The sequence below is a fragment of the Leptonotus elevatus genome, chromosome 8, assembly GCF_054856555.1.
Source record: "Leptonotus elevatus isolate MCC_2025b chromosome 8, RoL_Lele_1.0, whole genome shotgun sequence".
NCBI classification, from domain to species: domain Eukaryota; kingdom Metazoa; phylum Chordata; class Actinopteri; order Syngnathiformes; family Syngnathidae; genus Leptonotus; species Leptonotus elevatus.
This window is the reverse complement of record NC_141246.1, coordinates 12,256,142-12,272,814: the sequence shown is the minus strand read 5'-3', so window position 1 is coordinate 12,272,814 and position 16,673 is coordinate 12,256,142. Positions and strand designations below refer to the sequence as shown.

At 40.8% G+C, this 16,673-nt stretch overlaps 1 protein-coding gene across 2 annotated transcripts in view; it reads left to right on the top strand.

The window, feature by feature from the left end:
- The window catches only part of pax5 (paired box 5), a 53,104-nt gene that overhangs the window by 10,802 nt on the left and 25,629 nt on the right, over positions 1 to 16,673 (top strand). The window contains exons 3-6 of one of the 2 annotated variants that reach the window (XM_086083369.1): positions 2,559 to 2,756; positions 3,408 to 3,472; positions 6,764 to 6,889; positions 16,341 to 16,441. In XM_086083369.1, the coding sequence (XP_085939495.1) occupies positions 2,559 to 2,756; positions 3,408 to 3,472; positions 6,764 to 6,889; positions 16,341 to 16,441 (490 nt within the window). Of the gene's footprint in view, positions 1 to 2,558; positions 2,757 to 3,407; positions 3,473 to 6,763; positions 6,890 to 16,340; positions 16,526 to 16,673 lie in introns of both variants that reach the window. The other variant, XM_086083368.1, reaches the window with a different exon arrangement.

Genomic DNA, 16,673 nt, shown 5'->3' with positions numbered 1-16,673 from the left:
AGTGTGGTCTAATTCTAGTGATTGGAAACTGAGGCTACATGAAGCACTTGTGCTAAAAAAAATTTTTACTCCTCTAGATGGTTTTCTTGGTTTAAAAATAAAGGCTAGTCCAATGGAACTTGATTCAATTTCCACTGCATTTTTAAACCAAGAGTGCCACCTAAAGGAGTAAAAAAAATATCATCACAAATGCTTTATGCAGCTCAGTTTGCCTATGGAAGGCTGCAATTGTGCACATGCATGGAGTTTTCTTTCGTTTGGTGTTTTCTCGGATGAGTGCAGTTGGAAACATAGTGTTTGTGCCGTTGTGGGTGTGACCACAGACGGCAAGCTTCCCAGCCAATGGAAGTGTCTCCTCTCATTCCCTTAGGGTATAGGTCTCAAACTCTGGTCTGTATGTTTTAAACATTTCCCCTCCACCAACACACCTGATTCAAGCTCTGTAGAAATCTGACAACCTTCCTGATCATTACTACAAAATATGACAATTCCATTGAGTCCAAGACTGTAATCTTTCAGCAGTTAAACAGAATTTGTTAGAGCGCCTTAACAGTTTTTAAGGCATCGTTACTCTGGCATTTTTTAAGGGTCTATTGGGATTGAAATCCCCGAAGATACACTTCATTTTTTTCCTCTGAAGAAATCCACCTGGAGTCTAATGTACTTTCCCAGCAACTTTCCCGGGATCCTCCACAGCTCCCTTATCACTGTGATGATGTTGTCCACATCTTTGAAACGGGTCACTTTTATGGCCCACTTGATCTTGAGAACGAGAAGGGGGGGGGGGGGGGGTATCACATGAAGTCTGGTGCGGTCAGTAGGGAGAATGCTCCAGCATCGTGACGCTCTTCTCCGCCAGGATGTGTCAGATGCTCAGACCGCATTGCGTGGAGGCATGTTGTCATATTTGAAGCATCCACAAGTTGTTCTCTCACCTTTTCTCACGCTAAAATGAAGCAGATGCCGCAGGATCTTATTGCAAGCATGCATGCTAGTTGACTGTCTGGACAATTTGAAGGGGAAAAGCCGTAGTTAGTATTTTGTGTTTGAAAAGCTGATCTATCTTTTCTGACACCAGTTCCGGAAGATTTCTGATGAATTTTCCAGCCATGATTATGCATTGGTCTGTGCCAGAACCAACTTTTGTGGGCACAATGCATGACAACATTCAACTAAAAGAAGGAATAGATTCGGGAACTAAAATTTATCTCTACATTTGGATTACAAAGCTTTGTCGGATCCGATGACTATATTCCATTTTATACGAGGTGATATGGTAAAGCTACCCACAACATTGAGCAACTCTTCATTGACACTGTGAGCTTTTTTGTGCTTCTTTGTAAATCTGAAGCAGAAAGCCACTTTTGTTTGTCTTTTTTTTTTTTACACTAATAATGCCATACAGTAAATAAATAAATAAATAAAAAATAGAGAACTCACACATATAACTCAATGTTAGAGTTTGGTTTTTTTTTTCTTAAATAACCAGAAATGTTCATACTAACATTCATGCATTATCACACTTCTATTCTATGACTACCGAAGGTTGTTTATTAGCATAATGATAATTTATAGAATCTCTGATGTAATCAAAATGCTAGGAAAAATATTGACTTAACCCTTCATAGCTGTGAATCATGTAAAAACAAGCATACATAAAATGTCTCTAATTTGCTGCTTGGTGCTTTGGAGGAGGACTTACAAAGACGCTGTATAGGTTTTTGATGGTTAGTTTGAGCAAGTCTGTAAACAACGTGTGTAGAATAACACTTTTTTTTCAAAAAGGAGTGGTATCTTGGCAAAATGGGAGATTACTTGCAAAGATCCCATTTGTTATTATTTTCAGTATTACTGAACATTCATGAAAATATAAAATTCCAGCCTGATTTTTTTTTTTACGTCCTCGTTTATGGTAGTGTAAGGTTCAGAAATAAGTAAGATTTAAGTTAATTAGTTAAAAATCTATTTGCTTATACATTTATGTTTCCAGAATTATATATATATATATATATATATAAGTTGCCAAATTGATGTGTTGAATCTGCTGTTCTCATTCACTTGCATTTACCTAAAGTTTGCTAGCTCCTGATTGGTTAGTGTTGGTCAGCTGAGGAGTTGTCAGGAAGTGTTGTCGCTGTCGCTGCGTGTGTGAGTAGTAAACCGCGTTCCAGAAGAAATCCGTCTCCATCCTGCTTTCTACATTTATAAAGAGTGTTCCATTAACCACCAACAAACCCTCACGTTACAGTAGCATAGCGCTTGCGCAATATTGTTGAGTGCAGTTTATTGCCATTTTACTAGTTTTGATTCAGTTAATCTCAAATATCCGATAAAATACAAACAAAAACAATCACATCTATAAATCTCTTAAACAAGGTTCTATGATTCATTGAAAATTATGGATGTGACCACAACATCCAACACATCTGGGTGATGGGCCTTGATGGATTTTGTCAATCATGCAAAAGTGCAAAATAACCAAACTAATTAATTACCGAACAGACTTCAACTCTTGCATCATAACCAAACCAAAGCGAGCATCCTCTTTGCTTTACCAGGTACTATGAAACGGGCAGTATTCGGCCAGGTGTCATCGGAGGATCCAAACCAAAGGTTGCTACACCCAAAGTGGTCGACAAGATTGCCGATTACAAACGCCAAAACCCCACCATGTTTGCCTGGGAGATCCGGGACAGGCTCCTGGCCGAGAGAGTGTGCGACAACGACAGCGTGCCCAGTGTCAGCTCCATCAACAGGTACTAATACATGTTTGTGTATATTTTACTTTATATTCACAGGTAGTAGTGACAACATGGGCATGGTCATTTAGTGTAATACAGTGTGTTGTGTCTATATATTCCAGGTACGAGACTAAGCCTAGTTAAGAGGCCCCGGGTCTCCATATGTATGAAGTGGCTGCAGCTCAGTGGTTCAACACGATGATACAATGACAAGGCTCTCCCTTGAGCATGCACAGAGCCAGAGAAGAGGGAGGGACAGCGAAATAGGAGAGAGAAGCACTGAGCAAAAGAGGCAGACAAAAGGTGCGCAGGAATAAGGGGAATACCGGACACAAAAGAAGAAGGAGAGAAAGGGAAAGGGAGGGAAGGGAAGGGAAGACGGGGACAGGATGGAGAGGAGTTAGGGAGGAAAGGAAAAGAAAGGCGAGGAAAGAGGAAGAAAGGGGCTTGCATGAGCAGCCAAGCAGGAAGTGTGAGGCCCCTCTGCCATGTCAGCCGGCCGCCAGCCTCTCCGCGCATGCACGCCCACGCACACTTGCGTGCTTTACACACAGCGTGGCTCCCACGACGGTCATGTTCTCATGTCCTCCATGCCTCTCTCTCTCTTTTTCACACACACAAATGACCACTTCACACACACTAATGTCTCCCTCTCTCCTCCTGCAGGATCATTCGGACCAAGGTTCAGCAGCCGCCGGGCCAAACGGGCTCAGTAGCCGTTCACAATTTAGGTAGGCCGCCTGACTGGCAATCTTGCTTCTATCTGGCAAAGCACGTTTTACAGCAGCACTGATATTACCTTCAAGTCTCAGGAGGAGCTTGCATTAAAGCACATAACTTAAAAAAAAAATGTAATTAGTGTTTGTTTACAAAACTATTTGTTCACGTAATAGTTGCTAGTTTTGGTAGCATATGATTTTCTAAACATAAAAAAGAGGGTACTTACACTAATGGACATATGACTGTTAAATATTACACTGAAAAAGAAGGCGTCCACACCAGAAGTTATAAAATGAGTCATACTGAAAGAAATAAACATGCACATTTGCATTTAGGTTTATGTTTTTTGAATGACAAATAAAAAGCCTCCTCTCAGTGTCATTGAATATTGAACAAATCGGAATAAATAAAGCAAATTTTTATTTGCACCACTGTAGGGAAATTTGTTTGCAATTAACTTTTATTTTATTACTTTAATTATCAATTAAACTGTTGATTATTTTGTTGATTAATTGGATTTTAAAAGATATAAGACATAAGACAAAAGACAATCATTTCCATTTCTTTGTTCCAAAAGAGGACATTCAATTCAATTAAATTAAATTTTTCAAATTTCATTCTTTAAAAAAAAAAATGAAAGGGGACAGAAAGAAACTTGTGGTATCTGTCCCTGATCAAAAAATAAAATGGATTAAAAAATAACTAAGCTATTCTGGTATTATTTCAAATAAGTGCAGAAAATGCACAAAAATAAATAAATTAGGATTCTGTTACTGGTCGTTACTGGTTACCGATACCAAGTACCGATACCACCAGTAATTTTGATACATACCCCCCCCACCAAAAAAAACCAAAAGAAAAAAACAATCACAGATCATTTAAAAGAAACACCTATATTCCAATATAGCATTTTTCCTTAAAATAGTAGCATGAAATTCATGGCAATTTTCTATTCTTCTAATTTCTAATTATTATATATTTTTTTCTTAAAGAGCTCAGTATTGTTCATTCGGTAATGTCATCATCATTGCTCTTTTTTTTTTTTTTGTATGTGGGTGAGTATGTGCGTTGTCACTGAATCGATGAATTGCACCTAAAAGTTCGGTCATTATAGTGCTTTAGGGCGCACTTCTCTCAATGTGCAGTCTTTCAAGATTAGCATTAAAATAAACGTATTTTTTGGCACCCTAGTGGACCATTCATGATGAATCTTCAATTTTTTGAGGAACTAAGGTAGCATTACCTGTGATATACGTGTCATTTACTCACAAAAGTTAAGTAATGATGAAAATCATACAATAAAATCACTTTATCGTGTCCAATCATGCTATAGACTGAAGCAATACATGCGAGCATCACTGACTATCTCACTTGAAAACAAATATGAGAGCCTTTCCTCCCCTCTCCGTCGCCCTCGCAGCTCTTTCAGGCACTGGATTGTGTTTCAGTGTCTCTCATATCTTCATAATCACGCATCCTCTATTAATCTAAATTAATTTTCATGTGCGCTGCTTCCCGGTTCTTGCTTTTACACACACCCGCACACGCATACTGATACACACATACTCACACGCTTGCAGATTATCCAGATAAATGGGTCCCACTCCCAGGCGGAAAATTGAACATTTGGATTTGCAGAATAAAAGCATTACATTCAGATAAAACGAAAAACAGTGGAGAGGAAGAGAAAGGAAAATCAGATAATTGAAGTGCTAAATCAACTGATAGGAAAAGGTGGGATATGCATTCATTATCTTCTCCCTGTTGTTGGTGAAGGTGTGTGTGTGTGTGGGGGGGTTTGTGTGTGTTTTTAAACTTCCCCTTCTAGTTCCTGTCGTGTGTTGTTGGGGTAGTTCTGTGGGTGTCTTCAGGGAGAGCGGATTAGGATGTCTTTCTCCTCACCTTTCTGTCCCTCATAAGATACCATACTGTCACTCAGCCCCTCGCTTGCTTATGAGGGCACAGATAAGGAGAGCAGGCATGAGTGACTGTATGTTGTGTATGTGTGTGTGTGTCTAAAGGAATGACAAGTATGTTGTTGCTGTGTCGATCGGTGAAGAACTTGCCTCCCCCTCGGGGGGCTGGGGGGGGGGGGGGGCGAGAGGGAGAGACAAATACTGACAAGAGTCCCCCACAAACTCCCACTGAGATTTGTTCTTGCTAGTGTTTAGTCTTCATAGGCATGTTAACTTAGCAAAGTGAGAGACATAGGAATGAAATAGTGTAGTGTCACAAGTCGAAGATGGTGGAATTTGAGACAAGCAAAATAAGTTCATAAGGAACCGCAAGGGTTGGCTAAATCAGGATGGATCAGAATGGAAATCAGGATGAGTCGGCTTTTACACTCAAGTTTACAAATATAGAGCCCATAACGTTAAGCTACGTTTCATGCTTTCAGTTGGCCAGATTTTTCAGGCATGGCGAAAACGTAGCCAAGTGATACATTTGGACTTTTCAGCATGAATCAGGCTCGAGTGCTTTCTCACGTCAGTGCTTTTCCTGCACAACTGTAAATTAATTTGCTTTTATTACAAGGTCCTTGCTCTTACTACAGTGTGCAGTTAGCTAGCTAGCTATGTCTACAACCCCCACAAAAAAAGCATCTTCCCTGAATGCCACAATTTACACAACACCTCATTGTTAATTAAATTCCCAAATATGTATTTTGTGTTATTTGGGCTAATGTATAAAGATGAACTGCTAAGTATTGTTGGGTTTATAACTAGCAGGAAGTACATGTCCTCAAAAGTGACAATGTAAGCGAAGGTGGAAGAATAACACATGCTGCTGTGTTTAATAAACTGTTTACATTCCCTGAAGTGTCTCTGCCATGTGGACTTACGCACATCACCAAGCGAGGCGGTTACGTATTGGATGACCCCGTTGCCAGTCCGCATTTCCTGGAAGCTGTTAGCCCGCAAGCTAGCAGGTCGCTATCGCCTCTAGTCGCAGCGTAGAAAAGCCCTGCGGCGACTGCATGGAATATATTGGATGTATTTTTGTGGCTCAGACATATAGGTGACCCAACCACCGTTTATAGTGACAGATGAGGTCTGAGAGACCATCTTGATTTTTCACAATTTTGAAGCCTTATTTTGTATACTTGCTTTTTAAAAAATTGTATTCAGTCGTATTTGGCAGTCCTAACACTCTTCTCTGTGGTGTGTCAAATTGATCCGACATTTTTATTTTCACTTTACAGTGACTTTAAACCCTTTTATGAGGATCCGACACAATTTCCTGCTGAGATCGTCATCTCAGAATGACAAACTGCCAACCAGTTGAACTTTCTTTGCCTACAGCGACATCAGTAGCCGCTACGCAAGTCTCTGCGGTGACCAACGACTCTGCCGGCTCTTCGTACTCCATCAGCGGCATTCTGGGTATCAGCTCAGCTGCTGATGTTGGGAAGAGGAAGAGGGATGAAGGTGAGTTTAAGACGGAACGTTTGTATGTGTATATGCTCACAGCCTTGTATGCTTACTTATTCTGCTCACACATGTATTTTCAAAACATAAATACATTAGAGTTAGGCTCAGAATCGCCCTCATTTCCTTTCCAGTAGGAAAATCCCAATTGGGAATGACTGTGCGCGTGACGATCAATGACAGATGCGTGTGCACGTGCAACACCTGAACAACAACACCGAACATCTTCATTCACAAACCCTGCTGGAGAGCCATTAAAGAGGAAGTTTATTCATATGCTATTGATCCCAATCGTTTTCACTCTTGATCAATGTTGTTTGTGGGAGCCTGTGTGAGGGCGTTCGCGTACTGCACACGTTACCGTATGCTGACGTGCATGTGTGTGAGCGTGTTTGCGAGTGTGTGTGTGTGTGGTTATGTCAGTGGCATTAAAAAGCCATCATACAGACAGACTCCTACGGTAAATGAGACAGGACCAGATGTCTTAACAGGGGGGTTCGAGGGTTGGCAAACACCACTGGGGGCTGCCATCCGCACACCATCCACCCATACACACACACACATGCGCCGGCAAAACGCTAGCTACACATGCACAATCTAATGAGGTTCAACACTGGAGCTGTTTTGAAAATTCTGCCTTTGGGGAAAAAGAAAATACCAATTTTGATTTACACTGTCAGCTAGGTATTAATTTCAGACTCATATTAGGAAGCTTTATTTTATTTTGCCATTTCGTAACGTCACTCTACAAGACCCCGTAGTGCAGGTACGTCACTACAAAAATAAGCATATTTACCTCTCTAACGTGTCAACCAAAGTTCAAACTTATTAGCTCTTAAAGGCCGCTTTTACAGCTCATATGGTGTCGAGTAGTTCTGTCCGTTTACCATTCGCGTAGGCTATTAAATTGTGCAGTAAAACATTGCAGCATCTAACAAGGAAAGACGCAGGTTAGGTTACAGGCTTGTTACGCATCATCAGCATACAAGATCAGGACCACACAGCCAAAAACCTGATGATGCCACATAGCTGACAAATTGAAGATGAATGACTCAAGATTTTTTGCGGTAAACTATAATGTGATGAAAGTTTAGCCGAAGCCGATTAATTGATAACATTGATGATATTTTTTCAGCACAGTATTAGCGGTCTCCAATGTTTTTTGTGTCGAAATCCAGTTTCACATTTTGACGGAACAGACAAGTAATTCAAAATTCCTCTCACCATTATACTGAATGTAGTTGTTGTAACTAGTGGGAGTCCTGTGCATGATGATCATGTTCATGTTTCGGTGCCTTGTAAACCGCACTTTGATATTTCTTTTCGATTTGTGTTTAATGCGGACATTTTTGTTAAATTTTGTTAATTCATTAAAGGTGCATTGTGCGGTTTTAAAAGGTCATATTAAAGCTTTTTCTATACCATGCATACTCCACCAATGCCCAGATGAGTACAAAGAGCCCTGACTGTTTTACTCTGACTGCATCTATCAGCTTTTATCTTCCCTGCACCCTCACACTCCACAGAGTTTTTCTTACCTCATTTGAAGTCATGTCTTCATTTGTCAACTGCGGCTGTCGCTTTAAGACCGTGCACGTACTCGCACGTACAGATGCTGCAGTTACGCTTTGGGCCAGAGATGGCAGTCGCGAGTAAAAAAAAAAAAGTGACAAACTGCACGAGATTCTTTAATAAAACAACTAATAAAAATGCTTGAGCTGGCTGAAGAAGAATAAGAAGAAGAGGAAGAAGAAGAAGAAGAAGTAGAAGAAGAAATAATCTCACTATTTCTATTTCACTCATGCTTAGACTTGCATATTTTGCAAGCGACTGTACTACGAGTCCAATTTTTAGTAAAAATATTTTTGGTCCCGCTGATATGAAGATTTTCAGTCAAGCTGTGATCAGCACAGCCGAAGCTAGCAAGGCTAACCACCATTCTCATCCACAACCACTTTATTTCTGTACTCTCTTACCCACGTAGGCCCATATAAGCGTTATCGTCGAAAATCCTCTTTATATGGGCTGATTGGAACACGAGATGCCAAAAGATTAAGGGTTAGTTGACTTCAAACTTGAAAGGCTGACGCGGAGTAGTAAAATTGCTCCTCAACTCGTCGACTAATTTGTAAGCCCGGGCACACTTGGATATTTAACAAGTTATTGATTGTTTGCAAAAAAAATTAAAAAATTCAGTCCAATAATTATCATCATACTGTGTCCACACAGTTTCAGTTCTGCATGGCGTCAAACAGACTTCATTTACAGGGAACAGAGCCATCCTCATTATGTTACCATTGAATATCTGTGCTTTTGTTGAGCTGACAATATCTGCAGTGAAAATGAGCCATAATTGGGATCTTTTAGTCGGAGACTGTGTTTCTTTGACACGAATAATAAATGTCATGTTGTATGGATGAACTATTATGCGTACCCTCGCGACTGTGGCAAAGACTCAAGTACGGACGTTGTAATCTAATTAGGAGCGTTATTGTTCCACGTTGCTCTTTATGTGCATCATGCCGATTGTTTGACTGAACTTTCAAATTCGAATGGCACGTTTCACTGAAACATCCAGGAGGCGTAACGCGCGCATTGCATGTGCCACCAGCCTTGCTGCAGCAGAGGTCTGCCTGGTTGACTCTGCGGTCTAATTAACAGCATTGCTAATCACAGCTTCCATTAGAGCAACCCCCGCCGGATAATGACACGCACGCACAGCGAGGGGCGACAGGAGGAACAGCATGCAGCGACATGGGTAGACATAGACAAACGCAAACAAGATACAATTATTTAGTCTGGCACCCATATGTTTGGCCAGGGAGACATTTGAAAGTACAATACATGAATGGAGACAAAAAAGGAAGTACCTAACTACTCAACAATAACAATACATTTTAAAATATTATTTAAGGCGCCATTTTCAAGACTGTATTTAGCTGAATTTTTTTTTTTTACCAAGTGCGTTTTTGGAACTTTTTTTCATAGATTGGCTGGTCCTTTGACTTATACTCAGGTACGACTTATATATATATATATATATATATATATTATAATATTTTAAAATTAGAGCTCAGACTGGCATGATCCCTATTCACTAATTGTGTTGACTTTCTTTTGGCTGATGGCAAATACTTTTTTGGGTTTACCGATGGCAGCCACCTAATAAGGTAATTTTATTTATTTTTTGGGCTTTCTTTATTAATTCAAACTCCAACATCCAATTCAAACTGAGCACACAAACCAGAACGGTGCTGTCAAACAAGACACAAGAAAAAGAAAACACACAAAACAAAACAACAACAAACACAAAACCAAAAGGTCTAATCAGACAGTAAATTTAAAGTTATTAAATACCGACGAGGCTTGCTTTGTTCAAGAAGAAAAAGAAGAGGAAGAAGAAGAAGAAGAAGAAGAAGAAGTTGTGGTAGTCATGGCAACCAATGTGTGACATACCGCTAATCGCTAGATTAGCATGCGGCTTTTGCCACGACAAGTGTTTACTATTTACCGCACTAATAGTCGCAATAAGAGACCAGGATTCTACCTTTGGCCACAATCCCAAGCAGAATTATCATTTCAACTCAACTTCATTTATAAAGCACTTTAAAAACAACCATAGCTGCTAGTTAAGGTACGCCATTTTAAACTAAAAAGAAAATATTTTCTGTGGTTAGAAGCAAAATTAAGATTACTGTTAATGTATTTATCACTAGTGAATTAACAAATTCAGATTGCACCATTAAAATGAATGAATCTAAAATAAATTGATGTTGTATCCACATTTGAGAAGTTGAATTAATCAGAGAGTGCGATAAACTTGAGTGCAGGAAATTCTAAAATATATTTTGTGTTGTTTCTATGCTCCAAATTAATCTGCACCTGCTACATCTGCACACAACAGCCACAAGAAAGAAAGTTTGTGTGTGTGTATCTGTGTGGTCTTGTTACATAGTGGGGGCCAACATTTCGGGATTTCACAGAGTTGTGGGGGCCCACCCGTCCATGTGGGGCCATTTTGCTGGACCCCGCAAGTTTAGACCTCTTTTTGAGGGTCAAGACTTGGTTTTACAGTTTAGGTTAGGGTAAGGAATAGGTAGGGGTAGGCAATAATTTTTGATGGTTGGGGTTAGGGGAAGGGGCTAGGAAATGCATTATGTCAATGAGATGGTCCCACAAAAATAGTAAAACAAACATGTGTGTGTGTGTGTGTGTGTGTGTGTGTGTGTGTGTGTGTGTGTGTGTGTGTGTGTGTGTGTGTGTGTGTGAGCGGGGTTGGGGGTGGGGGGGTAAAGCCCTGTGATGACCTGTGCCCCTCCAACCAAAGCAAGGGGAAGTATGGGTTGGGGGGAGATGGGTTTAGGGTGGCGGAGAGCAGAATATAGATGAATGGGATTGAATGGAAGAACTTGACTTGTGGGGCCGAAAGGGGACTATTGTATCTTGACCTATTATCTTACAAGGTGTGTGTGTGTGTGTATTTTTTTTCTTCCTTGGGACACATGGAAAACACTTTTTGAGTAAATAGACAATGAGGAAATTACATCTAGCTGTTGCTTAAAACAAAATTTTAAACCAAATCATTTTAGTAGGATTATTAAACCAGCACGGCAAATTGACCTTTGAACCCCCTGTGCATCCACTGTGACGCGCAACAGCTTACCGGATAAAAGATGCTGGGAATGAGCATGAGGTGGTGCAGTTAAGAGGGGAGGATGGAGGAGAAGAGGGAGGGAATCTCTGCCCTTCACCCTGAGTTCCTCTAGTGCCCCCCCCCCCCCAAAAAAACCTCTTTGATCACTGGAGTTGAGAAAGGGCATGCACACTCACATGCACAAGCTGGCACGGTGAGGTCACATTCACAGCCTTTGTGCCGTTCATGTCAGTGATTCCCAACCACTGTGTTGCACATTTGTGCCCCATCAGAAATCATCTGGTGTGTTACAGAAAATTGCCCAGTTGCATTTAATTGGTTCAAAAAATATTATTTAAGATCTCTGTGCACTGTAAAAAACAACAACAACAACAACAACAAAAACCAATGAGTAGTATTTACTTGAAAAAAACAGGAATGTTTATTTTCAATCAAAAATTCTTAATAAATTTAACAAGTAGAGTTTTGAGTAAATTTTACCAGTTTATTTGTGTAGAAAGAAAGAAAGAAAAGCTACTCAAGAGTTGAGGATCGAGGGTACCAACCACTGTACCACCTGAGCCATGCAGCTCATGCTGTGTGTTAGTATATTGTTGGTGTCAGGTGGAATCCTCGTACCTCCAAGACCCTTTTTGATCTCATTTTGGACACTCCAGCAATGCATTACAGTGGCAAACAGCAAAAATGGTATGGCTGTCTCCCAAGCTGAAGGTCATAAGTTCGTTCCTCAATGCTTGAGAATTTTTTCATTTTTTTATTAAACTGGTAAGTGTACTCAAAGCTCTCCTTGTAAAATTTACTTTCAAATTGAGTGAAAAAACTTTATTAGGACTTCAATATCACTCCCAATTTTTTACAGTGGAATTCCTATATGTGTATCAGCTTTGTGTTCAGGCCCAGATATTATATAGACGGGATGTTGACACGCTCATTTTAAGTAGACGCATTATTCCATCCTTCAGCAACATACAGGTGATAGAGGTCCTTACACGTACACTCTAAAAACATTTGGGTAAAAAAACTAAAACAATTATGGGTCAAGAATAGACAAATCCTCTACTTGGGTTAATTGGACCCAAGTTTGAGTCAAAACGTGAGTCATTTTCTATAAAACAACCCAGGAAATTGGGTCTAATGACTCTGATCCTCTACTTGGGTCAATCTGACCCAACTTTCTGGGTTGATTTGTGCAGAATAAAAAAAAAAATAATAATAATAATAATAATAAAAAATAATAATAATAAAAAATAAAAAATCTTGCGCAAAAAATGTAAAAAAAAAAAAAAAAGATCGTATATAACAAGGGCAACTTGTTATATACAAAATGGGTTGGGTTAGTTTGACCCAATTATGTGTCAAAAATTGAGTCATTTTTTATAAAACAACCCAGAAAATTGGGTCAAATTGACCCATAAAGAGAATTGAGAATCAGAAAAACACAGCTATCTTTAGAAGAAACCATTTTTGACATGTATACATGTGTATCGTGAAACATATTGTATCGTAACCCCTGTATCGTGATACTCATTGTAGCGTGAGGTTGTTGGCACAAAAAAAAAAGTCAAAAGCGGGTGACAAGGATGACAGAGGGAGGAAGAGGGGGAAAGGAGGCGGAAGAGAGAGGAAAAGGCAGAGGATAGAACAATAATGGCTCATTGTTTGTTTTGTTCTGCTCTGAAGAAGAGGGAAGAGAAACACTTCCCTTCTGAGACGGACTCACAGAGATAGAGGCAGCTGTGTGTGTGTGTGTGTGCGCGTGTGTGTGCGTGTCCAGCGGTGAATAGGATTTAACCCGTCACGGCAATGAGTTTCTTTACCCATCCATGGATACAATGAAAGCAGCCGGATATCAAGCCACGCACCCACCCGTCCAGCCTCACAAACACTTGGACGCACACACACTCATCCAGATGAATAGACATTATTGATCATCATAAATACAAAGCTTAGTTCTTACTTGTAGTTTGTGTTGTTTCTCCAAGCGCTCCCTTTTGTCTGGTGCTTTGCGGATGCACAATCTGGGCCAGAATGTCTATTTGTATGTGTGCGAGTGAGTGACGGAGAGACAGCAGAAAGCAATAAGCTGGCTGAAATGGTGCCATCAGAGCTACATGATTGATCAATTGAATTCCATCATGTGGACCGGCCGACGGGATTAAATGGGTCGCCGTGGGTTACCAGGCTAAAGCATCATACTGGCTTTATCTCCACCCTGATTGGTCTGTCACCACCAGAGACCTGCGGACCTTACACCCACACTGCACCCACGCTTGTGTGTGTTATGCCGAGAAGTAGTGGAGAAAGAGAGATTATGATCGAGGAGTGTGTTTGTCCGAGTAGATGAAAGGGGTTTTGTGTACTGAAGGTATGGTGACTTTTTTTTTTTTCTTCTCGGCAGCACTATATTGTGAGGTTGAGCCACCAAGAATGATGCTGACAGAGGTTTGTGTCTGTTAGACAGTAAAACTGACCCTTGAGTTGGTATCAAGTCTGCAAACCAGTAGTTCATTGCAAACTTTCTGGTCTTGGCTTATAAAGTACACAAATAATGTTATCCCCCCCCAAAAAAGGACTGTATTTTTTATATATATATTTTTTAACTTTTGCCTTTTTTTTGTTGAGAGGTGTCATATTCTTCATTCTTCTTCTAATTCTTTAGAACTAGTTGAGACTGAATGAAAGGCGCCTCTGCTGGGTGCAGCACAGTAGTGTGTTCCATTCAGCCTCATTTGTCAGTAAAACCTGGCTGCAGAGAACATTTCGAAGCGTGGGGTGGACCTCAATGTTTGACTCCGCCCACATGGATTCTAAGCACCTTCTTTCTTTTTTTTTAACAAAAGGGTTTTAATACATTTTTGTTTTAAACCAAATTTGTGGATGATGTGCCGTCTTATGACGCCACGTTGTTTGACTCCGCCCACATGGATTCTAAGCGCCTTCTTTTTTTTATTTTATTTTTTAATAAAACTGTTTTAATACTTAAATAATAATAATAATAATAATTTGTGGATGATGTGCCTTCTTATGACTTTTTTTAGCGCTTTATGAAGCATAAAAATTACAAACACTCAACCCTCAGTAAGTCGGGGTGAAGGCGGAGCTAACTAAACTGATATTTGAAAGTTGAAAGTGGTCGAAATGGCGCTCACGTTTAGCGTGTTCAGGGGCCCTGACAATGGTGTAGTCGACATTTCTTATGACTGTCTAGGTAGGCCATTGGGTTCAAAAGTTGGAGTCAAAAGATGTCCTGAATGGGGATAGGTGCTGTGCCACGTGTCTCCAACAGGGAGCGCACTGCCTGGAAGTTTAAGATTAGTATTTGGGCTGGGGTCAGTTTATAACTTTTGATGTTCAATAAAGTGCTAAATAATAAGAATGCCTTCCCGCCAAGGAAATAGTTGAACAAAAAGGTGCAATCAAAACATAACCGTCATTTCGACTTGCGTAAATCACTTTAACCGATTTGGCTTTCTGTATTTCATATGAACTTTACTTCAGACTAAGATGCTCAACAACCTGAAGTCAGCTTGGAAAAAAGTAAATTACTCTCTGTTGCATTGGCTGGAATGAGCTTCTGTTGATGCTGAGAGGTCAGGATAGACTTTTGCTGGCTTTGCGAGAGTGCCTACTCCAGGAGTTTAGCGTTTTCAACAGTTGGTAGTAGCAGCCTTTCGTAAATTGTACTAAGCATTGGAGTAGTGCGATGTCGATAATTCTTGGACTGCAGTCGGGGACAGTTTTGCGACGCTGCTCTAATGGCAATTGGCGAGCCGTGGTCAGGGCATCGATAGGCTTACAAAAACCGCAAAGGTTAAGCTGCCAAATTCTGATGGCCTCATGTTTGTCCGAATGATACTTCAAACAAAATAGAATGAGGAAGTTTAGAGAGAGACACCCTGTGATGTTCACATATTTGCATATTTTAGCATTCACTGTGATGAGTGTGTGGTTATCCTACCCAATAGAAACAAGGACCAGACAAATTATTTTCTCTCAAAGCTTCTTCTTCTTCTTCTTTTTTTTTGCAACCCCACGCTCAATTGTTATTCTTCCAGCTGCGACTGCTCAAATGCATTTTCTGTCTGAATCGAAGAAAGAAATATTTGAGTCTCCCCAAGCCCCCTTCGCTGCCCGTCTGTCACATCCCCACCGAACAAACACACTCACACACAGTGACCCCAAGACTAAAATAGGCACTCAGGAACAGTTTGGAGCAATGAATTGGCTCTATAGCGGGGAGGGATTTTCACCCTCATCCCCACCTTTCCCCTTTTTCTCTTATCTATTTCTCTGGTTCTCCCTTTTCTAATCATTTGCGGGCTACGACTTTTCAGAGTTCTTATAATTGTCTCGTTCAGTTCTTCAGCCTTGCAATAACTGCAGGATACGAGAGCTCACTGTCTAATACTGATACCATGGCAATATATATTTCGGTGTCGGGCTGTGTATGGGTGATGCGAGCAGAATGATGGAGAAGAGAGAGGTGCGAGGTGCGCTGCTGAGAGATCAAAAAGGAGAGACAGCGTTTGCCTGGTAATGGCTTGCATTTGTAAAGCATTTTCTTGCAGTCTCCGCAATCGAAGGTTTGAAATCATCCCGCTGAGGTTCATTAAATTCCTTTGCAGAGATTTATTTTATCAGCTACCTCTCTCTACCTACTTTTCTTCAAATTTCCCAATCTGATATCCAGACCGGAACCACTAACACCCTACTCATATCCCTCTTGAATTCCCTCCTGTAAATAGCCTCTCTGTCTGCAGCGCTTCTCAACATCGACTTTTCCTCGGCCCCTTTTAGGTCTGCAGGAGTCGCCGCTGGCCAATGGGCACAGCCACAGTGGGCGGGACTTCCTCAGGAAGCAGATGAGAGGGGAGCTGTTCTCGCCGCAGCAGATCGAGGTATTGGACCGCCTGTTTGACAGACAGCCATCCTGTCCAATCCAATCCAGCTCTGACCTCTATGCGAGCCCAGACCCTGGCAAGGTAAGGGCGTGGCCCAGTGTAGGGTTTGGGGGACAGGTCCGTCACAGGCCAGTTGGACTGTACCACTCTCGTTTATTTTGCCTACTTGGAATGGCCATTTGGCTTGTTTGGTAAACTATGAGGAGAGCTAGCAATCAATCATGGATTC